At 39.7% G+C, this 13,223-nt stretch overlaps 1 protein-coding gene across 2 annotated transcripts; it reads right to left on the reverse strand.

Moving 5' to 3' along the window:
* Positions 1-169: 169 nt before the first annotated feature.
* Positions 170-7,659, reverse strand: cunh11orf24 (chromosome unknown C11orf24 homolog). Of its 2 annotated transcripts, none has more exons than XM_007541490.2 (3): positions 7,315-7,659; positions 4,442-4,562; positions 170-4,311 (listed from the first exon to the last, which is right to left on the reverse strand). In XM_007541490.2, the coding sequence occupies exons 1-3, from the start codon at positions 7,324-7,326 to the stop codon at positions 3,419-3,421; spliced, it is 1,026 nt and encodes a 341-aa protein (XP_007541552.1). In that variant the 5' UTR covers positions 7,327-7,659; the 3' UTR covers positions 170-3,418. The 2 variants fall into 2 exon arrangements, with proteins under 2 accessions (XP_007541552.1, XP_016521210.1); XM_016665724.1 differs by lacking the exon at positions 7,315-7,659 and adding an exon at positions 4,960-5,638.
* Positions 7,660-13,223: the final 5,564 nt, after the last annotated feature.

Consider the following 13,223-nt stretch of genomic DNA (forward strand, 5'->3'; position numbering starts at 1 on the left):
CTTAAGGTGAGTCCCACTAAGATTCAATGTCTCCATTTAAAACAACACACAACATAAAATACTGTGATGTCAGGATGGAGAAGCTGCTGACCTATCAGGACATGGACGTCCATCCAGACTGACAGGCATTCATCAGTGATAATGACCTAGTCAAACAACACAGAAATTTATCTTAAGTTCTTTATTATTCATTTTCTACAAAGTAAAAATATATCTGAAAAGTGCATCAGTACAATATTTGCTTGGCACGTAGCAGGTGACATCATTCCTCATTTCTCGACATCAGTTTTTGCAAACATAGATAAATCCAACACACACCAGATTCCAACTGACATCAGAAACATAAACATCACTTTATTACAATCCTACTGACATGACGGACACTGATCTGAAACCTTCAACACAGACTGGCACGACAGACAAAACAGTCTTAGATATGGCTAATGGAGGTTCTCTGCTTCCATGAACAATGTACAGAGAAAACAGTTTTTTGTGCAAAAAAAAAATCTAAATTATTCAACACCAAGGCATCTCACATGCACAACAAAAATATTCTGTCACACCAATAATATTTCAGGGTGTGGGTTGTGAGAACCGCTCAAATGTTACATTAGTCACAAACTCACTATGGCTTTAAATTTCCCTTGGCTTTGTCAGAAAACAATGTGCTTTAATTTGGCAAAAGTTTCTAAAAATCACTCTAAATCATACATACTGCCTTTATTGATCATGAAAAAAAATATATCAAAAAGAATTTGGCACCAGAAAAAGAAGATACAAAAGTGTTGCATTGTGAATTCTTGATAAAAAAAAACAATATCTCCAGAAAACAAGTAGATGTATTAAAAAAAGACAACATTATTGGAAACACACCCAGTTAAAGAAAAAATAAAAGGAACAAAAAAACAACAATTTCCAAAAATGATAAAGTCCTTTCAAAATCTTTACAATCATGGACTTATAAACACACACTAATTACAATTAGGTACCTCCAAGACCACATAAATCTGAACCGTTGTAAGGAACAGAATGAGGTCATTAACACGTATCGTATGGAAGAATGAAGATTAAATGCATTCAAAAGCTTCCACTGAAGTCAAACTCAAAATAAACACAGTTGTGAAGGAAAGCATGGTCTACTTCTATCAAGCTCAATGGAATTTCATGAAATTTAACAAAAATTTTGGAGCTTTGTTTCAAAAAAACTCCTGTGCTTTCATAGACAATTAAACCAGCATGAGATATATAGCCATCTAACAGGTCAAGTAAGACTTAAGGAGGCTTTAAGACAAGCTGAAATGTAAAGATTACTTGAGGCCAACAGACAAAACTGTGATCTGCTGGCTGAGAGAAGGTTGTAGGAGTGACTTTAACACCTCCACTGGTCTTCTGCTCCCCCAAACGTCAGCTGCCAGGTCCAAACATCCACCTTTACTGCAGAGACAGCTCCAGGTTTCTACCTGGGACATACTCTGGGCCTCAAACCAAACAGATGGTTCTCACACATTCAGTCATTTCATGCAGATCTAAATTTAAAACAAAACTGTGTCCTTTGATAACAGTTACATTCTTCCCAGTGAGCGCCCTGCTGAAAGCCAGAGCCAGTGGGTCAGCAGACTGGAACTGAAGCTGTTTGTTTCAATCAGTGATGCTGAACCTCTTTCAGTGCAGTTATTCAGATCAACAAGCCACCTCTGCTACAGGCAACATGCACACAATAAGAAATGACTAAATTAATATGTTTGAAAAAAGTGTAGAAAACCGAACTGAAAATGTAAGGGGTATAGAGGGAAGGATTTGTCAGAGTCGTGGTATGGACACTGAGCTTCATCATGTAGAATACATGAACAGGAGCTTTCAATGTAGTACCAGCCCTGCTTCCCTTTCTATCAGAATATAATGTGTGCAAAACTATGTGAAACAATGCATAAAACATCTGTAGTATAATGTGATTTGTTCACAGTTCATGGCATAGCAATCGTCTTGATGCATCAACTTGTTCTGAGGAGATATCCTGATTTACACTGAAACTTTCTGAAGAGTTATTCTGTTGAGAGGTTATGAGTTATTAAAACTGTCCTGCACTCAAACACCTCCAGACCTTTACAGAGCAAATCTTTGATCTTCTGCTTAACATGATCAGTTATGGTGGTGAGAAGCTCTGGCTCAGTTCGCCCCGTAGCCAGCTGGAAGCTGCATGCATGAAAAATTTATCATGGCGTTCCAAATGTGGCTCCCTTTAGCTGACCTTCTGTCAATACATGATACTAACTGGAGAGCAAGTTTTCTAACAGCAGATTATAGCAAATAATCTACTGTTAGAGTAAAAATTGTCATTTGTAATTAGTAATTAAAGTTACTTTCCTAACAAAAATAGTCCGATTGAAAACAACCAAAGTTGAAATTGTACAAAATGCCAAAGGGGAAAAATGTCCAGAGCTCTTTGTGGTTGTGCCACATCAAATACAACAAAATGGAACATGTTAGTATATCCAGCCTGAGCCACTTTAATACAACTGAGGAATCAAAACTCTTTAAAAATTCAGGTAAATATTATATAATGACAATAAGATGATACAGACTAATGTTATAAATATCAGTCTTCATTACTACTGACCACATACTTCCATTAAAAATTAAAATCATTTAATAAAAAAGTGAAAGTTGTATGACGGTTCATAAAAAAATAAATCTAATAAATTGGTCTAAATGTCTTTAAAATGGAAATGTTTGATAGTGTAGGAATCTGCTTTGGTTTTAGATTATCTGTTAGCTTCAACCTCTAGGAAAAAACTGATATCTGTACTAAAAGGACACCAAGTTATCTACTGAAGATAGGATATTACTATAACCTCTCAACAGAATCCTATAAAATAAATACTACTAGATTTAGATGTTTTTAAAGCGAAACTGTTATCAGTATTAAAGCAGGGGTATTTCAGATGTTATATTTATATAGACATTCAAGTCAAGTTTCAGTTTGAAAAGAAATTATGGTTTATGAAATGTTAAAAAATTCATTCAACTGCATTTAACAATTGGCTGCCATGTTGTAAAGAGAGTTTTTTTCTCCACATATTTCAGTTAAGTCTGAAAAGGTATTAGAAATATTATGGTCATATTGATCATACTGATCAACAGAAATGTGATGTGGAAAGGATGAATATTGTATGCTTTCAGCACTGACAGCTGATCTACACAAACTCATTAAGACTGCTCTTCATCCTCAAAGTTCAGGATCGAGTGTTAGAAACGAAATGCTACACAAGCCAAAAGAAAACATTAAGAAAAGAATAAAATAGTCCAGGTTGTTTTCCATCAGCTCCATTTGCTACTTTATTCCAACTTCTTCAACAAACAGCAGCCACTGTGGTCATACTGTGCAAGACCAAGGTCCAGAGCCACGTGTCTTCCTGCATCACACTCCAGAGTCACTGTACATGCCATTGATCAGGTAGTCGACTTGGGTGTAGTCCTTCCTCCTGTAGCTCTCATACGCCTGCGTGACAAACACCGCCACCGTGACCAGGAAGAAGAGCAGGCCAAACAGCAGGACAGCTAGTAAAGAAGCTGTGTCCACCAGCTGCTGGGTCAGAGCTGCTCCAGCCACTTCCACCACCGGAACCCTTGTTGCAGAAGCAGCGGACTTACTGCGGCCGCCAGAAGTAGTGGTTCTGCTAGGAGGCATGGCTGTGGCTTCTGTGCTGAAAGATGTGGGTGAAAGAGTTGATTTCCTGGCAATTGACTTCTGTGTGGGTACCACAGATGATGATGATGAACTTTTCTTGCCTGTGGGCAAAACGGTGATCGTAGCAGTCATATTTGGAGAGTTTTCAACTGTTTTTGATGTTGTAGGTGTCTTGGTGGGCAGAAATGTTAAAGTAGGAGTTGTAGACGATGGTTTGGTGGGTGGTAGTGTTGAAGTTTGAGTTGCAGGCGGTGGTTTGGTGGACAATGGTGTTGTTGTAAATAGTGTTTTTTTTGCTGGCGTTTTGTTGGACAGAGTTGTTGCTGGGGCTTCAGAAGTTGTTTTAGTTGATTGTAAAACAGTTTGAGAAGTCCCAACAGGTTCTGCAATAGGTGATGGAAGGAGGTTCTCAGGTGAACCATTACCTGCAGACTGGGTACGTACAGCAGTCGTGGACGAAGAGGTGGATGACAACTGCTGAGATTGGCCTACAGATGTTTCAGTTTCATTGAAGAGGATTTTAGTCAATGTATTATTTCTATTGCCCTTTTCCTCAGTATCTACTGCAACAGTGGAGTCTGAGGAGCCTTTAGCTATTCCATTCTTGCTCGTCATTTCATTACCTTGGAAACAAAGAAAAAAATTGTATAACATCTGCTAGGATGGAATACCAGTAGCAGCACACCTGACAGCTCCTGCATCCTGTGGTGCAGTTGGAGTCTGCTGCATTGAACTGGACTTGAGGATGCTTACCTGACTCAGACGCAGCTAGCGCTGTGAGGTAGATGCTGGAGAGGAGCAGTAGGATGCAGAGGAGGTGAATACCCACTGATGGCCTCAGCTGGAGCATCAAGGAACAAAGGTTCATGGTGGGCTAGAGGAGTGAGCCCAGATAGACATACACATAAAAGATGTTCATTAACAAAACTAGACTTGCTTTAGACTTACAACCAATCAAAAAGAGAGCATTTATTGATCAAGATTTTTAAAACTACTCTCCAAGTAAATGGACTGAAAAAGCACTATGTAAAGTGCTTTTTCCAGTCATTTTGACCACTCAAAGTGCTTTACACTACAGTCACCCATTTGCACACACATTTACACACTGATATGCAGATCGGTAGGCAATTTGGGGTTAAGTGCCTTGCCCAAAGGCACATTGACATGTGGCAGGGGGAAGCTGGAATTGAACCTACAACATTCCGATTGCAAGACGACTACTCTACTCACAGAGCCACAGTTGCCCACATAAATAGATACAAGCTACCTACCAGCAAGAAGGTTACAGTTCCTAAGCTGCACAAGTTTTCTGTCACATTGTTTCTCCAGTAGAGTCACTAATATGTCATCATAGTACAGGATCCCAGTGGCAGAGGTTTTTGTTCTTGTAACAGTGAAGATGGACAAAACAGAAGATGGAGCAGGAGAGGAGTTCTAAAGTGATATAAAAGTGAAAAGCTGTCCTTTTGTTAGGTTTTGACATTTATATAGACTGCTATGAAATAGAGCTAGGCTGCCCACTTTAATAGCTGCTCACTTCCAGTCTTCACGTTTGACAAGAATCCAGTCGGTGTGAGGTGTGATGTCACCGTATGATGATTTTTATCATTCTATGTCTGTGTGGGGGGTTTTCTGTGAAAATAACTGGGTGGGGCAGGGGAGTTGACTACATCTATTTTGGTTATTGTTTTCTGGTAATCAGGTGGTCCTCCCAACTTGGTAATTTTTATGTAAATGACTAATTTTGCTAATAATCACCTTTGGCGCTAAATAGTAATTGATAGCCAAACCAAACCTATTGTTAGAAAAATAAAAAAGATCTGTTCCCCCAGTGCCTCTGTGATCTTTAGCATCTCGGTCACCAACATCTGCATCAGGTATGAGCATCTACTCCAAGAAGGATCCATCCAACGGGATGAATATAAAACTGTTATGAAATCAAAGGGTGAATTCATAGCACTTACAATAAATTAGCCAACACTATACTGTGCACATTGATGTTGTGATAAAGATATATTTGCCATATATTGTGCAGCCAAGGAAGCAACTTGTGTTATTTTTACGAATCGGCTACAAAACACAAAGTCTGTTTTCAAGTGACCTAGTTTCTAAGATCAGAAAAAAACAGTCATGAAACAAGCTAATCAATATATAAATTAAATTTTTTAGCAATATCAATGTAAGTTGATTTGATAGTTATTACAGTGTATTCTGGAAAAAAAAACAATGATGTGACATCAAATGAGAAAAAAATAACATGTTAACTTAATATGTTGATTTGATCAGAATAACTTAAGATTTGATGAACAACTGAACAACTTTTAAGACTTCACAACAGTGAAGGAGGCAGGAGGCACAAGGGGTGTCAAATCTAGGGAGAGGTCTCAGTTTGAAGAAATATATCATCATAATGTTAACACTCCAAAAAATATTTGGAATATCATATTTGTTGGCTATTATACTGGAAGTGTTGGGAATGGGCACTTTGCATGCCAATAGATATTTTTGCTGCAGTAAATATTTCCATCTGACCCAGATGACAGCGCTACAGATGCTAAAGGTTGCAGAGTGCTGGTGACATCAGAATGTCAGAGCAGAAGAGAAGAGTGAGAAAATGTGCATTTCTTCCAAATGATGTCACGTCATCTCTAGAATTATTTGTCAACCAACATCATGCAGTTCTGGTCTTAATTGAGGGCTTTCCCCTGATGAGTGTCTGAATCACTGACTCATCTCAGGTCCTGTTCTCTGTTCTATGACTTCTGTCTGGAGTATGTGATTTTAGCGATAGTGGATGAATGTGTTTATCTGTGTGGAAGAACACCCAGAGGAAGCTACAGGTCCTGAGTCATATATTTTTAACAAAGCAATAATAATATTGACATCTGTGATCAATTTGCATACAATAATCAAGACAATTTTCAGATGCCTTTTTAACTCTGGAACAGACTCCTGGTCCCCAAAGAAGACTCCCTGCAACACTATGCAGCCACCACCATGTTTCACCATAGAAAGGCTGTGTTCAGGTAGTGTCCAGTGGAAGTTTTCTGTTCAACATTTCATTTTACATGAAATCTTGTAGCAAACTTGACACTGCATTTTTTTTCAATAATGGCATTCATATTGCCAGTCAGTGCCAATAAAAAGTATTCACCCTTTGACTGTTTAACCATTTTGTTGCTTTTATAAATCCATCATGATCAACAAAATTTGGTGAAAATGTTTAATGGATAAACATTAAACATTTTCCCAACATGTACATGACACTGTACATGTTGGGCATCAGACAACTGATGCTTTGTTACAGTAGCCAACTAAAAACTATAGCTCAGCTGTAATCTTTTGCTTCAGTGAGGCTGTAAAGCAGAGGCAGTCTGCCCCAGCCTAAGCGACCTGGCCTCAAGGTAAACTAACAGTCTGGGAGCCTCCCTGGCCACGCAGGCAGCCAACGCGGATACTAAACTCTCTTTTTATTGTTTAAGACGAGATAGTACTATAAAACAGCAACTCCAGTAACAATAACAGGACTGGACCTCAGCTAACGTCCTCTCTGTTAGTTAGCTCATGCTAACGAGACCGTTTAAAAGAATATTGTCTAGAGAATTCAGATAAATTCAGACACTTACCAGCGAGGGCATGAAGTTGGTTTCCAGAAGACAAAACCTCCCATAAGCTTCAGCTAACAAACAGGGAGCAGGAAACACCTGGTGTCCCGTCAAATTCCGTCACTCTTGCTTTATGGGAACCAAATACTGCAGGAATGTCTAGCGACTGCCCGTACAAAAAAGACAAAAAAAAAAAAAAACAAAACAAAAAAAACACACACACTTTAAATGTCGAAATGTGACAGAGGTATGTATGGGAGAGAAAGGGGCGTAACAGTATGTAAATTAAGTGTTACAGGGAAGAAAAATGGCCATAACCAACTCACAAACACTGACTGGACAGAGCACATTGGTTTCTTCTTCCTTACTTTTGGGTGGTGCTCACTTAGCTGCTGCATTCTACTGCTCTCTGCTGTTTGTATAATAATCGAATGAATAAATAAATAAATAAATAAATAAATAAATAAATAAATAAATAAATTCATATTATCCCCTAGAACTGTGAAACTGGATCATGCAGAGGCTCTAGATTAATTCTCATTTGATTTGATTACGTTCTAATTTTGCTTTTTTTCTGTGCAGCACTTTGTGGCCATTATCTTAAAAAATGCTATATAAATGCAGTCTTACTTATTTACTAACTAACTAACTAAACGGAGATAACGCACCATCAGCCAAATACCCCAGGTGAAAAATAAATATATTAAGCATGTTAAATTTGAGCATACTTGAAGCCAAACTAATCATCATTATACTTGAAGTGTGTTATTTTAGAACAACTAATCATAAGTGTATTTTAATGGTAATTAAATTGTAGAAAACCACAATTTAAAGTGTATCAAATGTACTATCACATACATTTTTGGAACAACTAAAGTTATACTTTGTATACTTTAAGTATACAGCTTTTTATGTAATATAAACGTGCTTGATTAGTATATCTTAAGTGTATTATTTTTGGGATCAAATTACATTTAAACTATATTTAGAAGTATATAAGCATTACATGTTTTATATATTAGTGTGATCACAGGATGTTGAGAATTTGTTTGATTTAACTAGAATTTGCTTAGGACTTATTAGTTGGGATATTATAATTTAATATAACTATTTTAGTTGCAATTGTTTCATAGATTTAGTTGTCATTTTATAGTTAGTATCTGGTTAGAAAGTGGACTATCTGTGGCCTATGGCAAAGCGGACTCCGTATCCCATGTTGTTCGGGAACCTGTTTCCATGGTGATAATTCTCTTCTAACAGCCGCACTTATTTGTGTTTTCTTAGCTGATTTCCGACTCTCTGTCATGTATTAGTACGTATGATTCGTTCATTCTTAATTCACTAAAGTTCATCTAAAAATCCACCCGACTCCTTTTCGTCATTAAATCAGTCGGATATTCAACATTTTTGGTGCCGAAGACCTCAGCGACATGGAGCGACCGGACAGCGGAGAACAGCGTATTGAAAGAACAAGGAGGAAGCGCCGGACAATACGAAGTTCTACTACGCGACTACTGAATCAGATTGATAGTGAATTATTAAAGGACGACCCGGACGTCGGACGAGTGCGGGAAATGCTGGCTGTGCTAGTGGCAAAGGGGGACAGTTTGAATGAGCTGAACCGCGCTATTGAGGAGCACACTCCGCTGGACGAAGTGGAGGCGGAGACCGAACTCGCAGAGGAGTTTAACGACCGCATCATCAGTACAAACGAACGTGCTAAACGAGTGATAAGGACGTTAAAAACTGAGTACAGAGCCCCGACAGGCGCGAGTGAGTGAGACCAACGCAAACTCCACACAGCACAGTAATGCTACAGTGAGGCTGCCTAAGCTAATAATTGACAAATTCAATGGAAATGTTAGCTTATGGCAAGAATTTTGGAGCCAATACGAGACGGCTATTCACAGTAACGAAGCTCTTTGTAAACGAGAGAAGTTTACATACATGAAGACTTACCTAACAGGCACAGCTGCAAAGGCAGTAGCGGGGCTCACTCTGACAGACAGTAACTATGATGCTGCAGTTAAGATACTAAAAAGCAGATTTGGAAGAAAGGACTTAATAATAAATGCTCACATGTCAAAGCTCCTGAATTTGACTCCTGTAAAGAAATCCTCTGATGTGAGTGCTATGAGACAGTTGTATGATGAATGCGAAGTTCAAATTAGAAGCTTGGAGTCACTGGGAGTAGTGTCAGACACATACGGAGGCCTGTTATGCCCAATACTGCTCCAGATGATGCCAGAAGAACTGTCTCTTGAGTACAGCCGTCAGAGGGGAGATCAGGATGAGTGGAAGGTGCATCAGGTGCTGGAGTTTCTACAGAAAGAAGTTCAGAGTAGAGAGAGAGCCTTGCAAATGATGAGATCATATAATCAAAAGGAAACTCTGCCTGGTCCCAGATTATGCAGCAAATCATATGGATTCACTGACACAAAGCAAAAGAAACCAGGCATGCCATCAGCAGCTGCACTCCACACTGCTAATCAAAAGACTCAAACCTGCCTCTTCTGTGATAGCGCTGAACATAAGGCTGAAAACTGTCCAGAACATGGGGTGTCAGCACGTAAAGAGAAACTAAAGAAGCTTGGCAGGTGCTTTGTGTGTTTAGGACAGAAACACATCGCAAGGTTCTGCAGATCTAAGGGTGGGTCATGCGCCACATGTGGCGGCAGGCATCACATAGCTCTTTGTGATAAAAATGAGACCCCAGCCCCTGCAGTCTCTTCCAATATGGAAACCGTTATTTTCTCTGATTCCCCAAACTGAGGAAACCAAGCCTAATAATGAAAGCACTGTGCTGCTGCAAACTGCCAAGGCATGGGCGGTTGGACCCACAGGCAAGAAGATGGTCCGTTGCCTATTAGATGGAGGAAGCCAAGGTAGTTTTGTGCACGAGAATGTTGTGAGAGCACTGCAGCTACCTGTCACAAAGCAAGGGACACTTATGCTTCATACATTTGGCTCTTCATCTCCCACCCCAGTTGAACGCAACATAGTGAAGCTATGCTTGAGAAATGTGTGGGATACAGGACAGAGCATTGAAATAGAAGCAGTAGTGACACAGAAGGTCTGTGCAGCAATGATGAAGGTTCCAGGCGAACATGTGCGCAATGAGATGGAAAGGCGAGGTCTCCAACTTGCAGATTTCTCTGGAGAAGATAAACCTGAACTTTCTGTGCTAATCGGCTCTGATTATTACTGGCAAATCGTAACAGGCCGTATAGAAAGACTTACTGAGAGTTTGGTGGCTCTTGAAAGTGTCTGGTTGGGCGGTACAAGGCCCACTTGTAATGTCCAGTTTGTCAGAGACAACATGCATGCACATTCAACTCAATGAAGACATCTAGATTGACAAACAGCTTTGTGCATTCTGGGAGCTTGAGTCCCTAGGAATCACAAGTGAGAAGCCAGAGAGCCCAGAAGATCTGGAAGTGTTGCAACAGTTTGAGGAAACTTCCACCTTTAAAAATGGACGTTACCAAGTGCAGTTGCCATGGCGACAAACTCACCCACCCCTCCAAGACAACTACCGCATTGCAAAACAAAGATTGATGAGTTTGAAAAGAAAACAAAGGAAAGATGTTGTGCTGTACAGCAGATACAATGAAGTAGTGGAGAACTACTTAAACGAAGGAATGGCTGAGAAGGTGCCAAGAGAGGAAATTGCTCCAAGCAGTTTGACATACTATCTCCCTCACCATGCAGTGATAAGAGAAGATAAGGCAACAACAAAGCTAAGAGTTGTGTTTGATGCTTCTTCTCATGAAGAAGGAAGCCCATCCCTGAATGATTGTCTCATAACAGGCCCTAATCTAAACCCAGACCTGATGAATGTTCTGCTCAAGTTCAGGCTGCATCATATTGCCTACATGGCAGACATTAAAAAGGCATTTCTGCAAATATCGCTATCAGAGAGAGACCGTGATGCAGTGAGATTTCTGTGGTTCTCAGGACCACCTANGTGAACGGCCCGGCAAAAAAATCGGAATTGCCAAAAAATCGGAATTGAGTCACTTCAGGGTGCAGTGTGAACGCACCCTTAGTGGCCTATGGCAAAGCGGACTCCGTATCCCATGTTGCTCGGGAACCTCCTTCCATGGTGATAATTCTCTTCTAACAGCCGCACTTATTTATGTTTTCTTAGCTTATTTCCGACTCTCTGTCATGTATTAGTACGTACCATTCGTTCATTCTTAATTCACTAAAGTTCATATAAAAATCCACTCGACTCCTTTTCGTCATTAAATCAGTCGGATATTCAACATTTTTGGTGCCGAAACCCGGGAAGCAGGAGACATGGCTGACGAAGATGGAAGCGGCATGGAGCGACCGGACAGCGTATTGAAAGAACAAGGAGGAAGCGCCGGACAATATGAAGTTCTACTACATGACTACTGAATCAGATTGATAGTGAATTATTAAAGGACGACACGGACATCGGAAGTGTGCGGGAAATGCTGGCTGTGCTAGTGGGAAAGGGGGACAGTTTGAACTAGAAAATTCCTGTAGAAATTTTAAGGGGCCTGCCAAAGTGTGCCCATCACTTTAGTCCCAGCGTTTAAGATTTGTCCTGATAAATAGATCCATGCTGGTCTAACATACATATCAAAGTATTGTCAAGGATATCATAGGTATATACATAAACTGAGTCAACATTAAAATGTAATGGCTAAATCCCAGATCAGTGAAATTCAGTCTGAGACCGACGAATATAAACTTCGCACATTTTGTTCTCACTTATGGTTCAAAATAAAAAAATAAAAAACCGTGATGAAAGTTGGTAATTCTTTCTTTCTAAAAAATAAATTCAATTTTCATACTAAGGATTTTAATTTACACTCAAAAATTCAGACAAGTAATAATTTTAAGTAAGCAAAACATGAAAAGTCACAGGAAATATGTATTCTTCCCACAATGCATTGTGAGATCTGATTCAGCGCTGTGACTACTCACTGCCTCTGTCTAGGACCCGTTGCTATAGTAATTAATGATCTGCACCTGGGCTGGCTCTCTCTGTCAGACAAGATGCTGGTTTCTATACTTGTGAGACACCCAGCGTCGGTCTCCAGGACCCTGACAAAAAACCATAAGCCCTAGGAAAATTTTGAAAACATTTTACAGGAGCAAGCATGTCATGACCAACTTTGAGATCAATAGGCCTCTATTTGTGCCTGTGAGGGGGAGTTAAACAGAGTTTTGGAGTCAGACCTCCACTGTGCTGTGTGTGTGTTTCAGAGAGAAATCTTAGTGATGCTGTGAGTTCCTCAGACTCCAGTTTTTTCGTTTTTCTCAATTTATGTTGTCATTTTTACACAGAATCCCACTAAAAGTAATAGCTCCCTTCTCGGTATCGAGCCGCATGATTTGATACCACTTTTGTGGGGGTACACGCAGCGGTATGAGCCGCATTAACGGTAATGGAAGAAAAATAAAGATATAAAGAGACATTCTATTGGGTGTAGAACAATAGGTGCCTGCCATGCAATGCATGGAGGCAGTGTCTGACCTGCTTCAAAAGGTCAGCCAACTGCTGTGTGTGTGAGACAGAAAGCTGGGGAAGAATTTCTATCTTTGAGACACCCATGAAATGCTAATTTTTTTGCTCACTATCCTGAGCAAAAAAACATAAAAAAAGATTGATATTATTGCACAGCCCATGGCAGTGCACTTTCGTGAGTGGAATATGCAGAGTTTTATTTTGAAACTTTCAGTGAACTTCATTTACACACACTAATCCAATGTGTAACAGTGGTTTGGTTAATCTACCTGTATAATGCCCAAAACAGGAAGTAGTTCTCAATGCCAGCTCAGCCCTCCTCTGTAATAATTGAGTGTTCCGCCATGTTGTAGTTCTGACCTTCTGGTTTGCCCTGGGTATTAAAGTGTTCTGCCATATTTAGAACTACAGAGTCTTTGTAGTCCAA

This window comes from Poecilia formosa, unplaced genomic scaffold, assembly GCF_000485575.1.
Source record: "Poecilia formosa unplaced genomic scaffold, Poecilia_formosa-5.1.2 Scaffold612, whole genome shotgun sequence".
NCBI lineage: Eukaryota > Metazoa > Chordata > Actinopteri > Cyprinodontiformes > Poeciliidae > Poecilia > Poecilia formosa.

Bases quoted from the DNA above. Each gene is read 5' to 3' on its own strand.
- cunh11orf24 (XM_007541490.2), bottom strand. The intron at 4,312-4,441 runs GTAAGCATCCTC...TTTGTTTCCAAG, and splicing joins GCTAGCTGCGTCTGAGTCAG to GTAATGAAATGACGAGCAAG.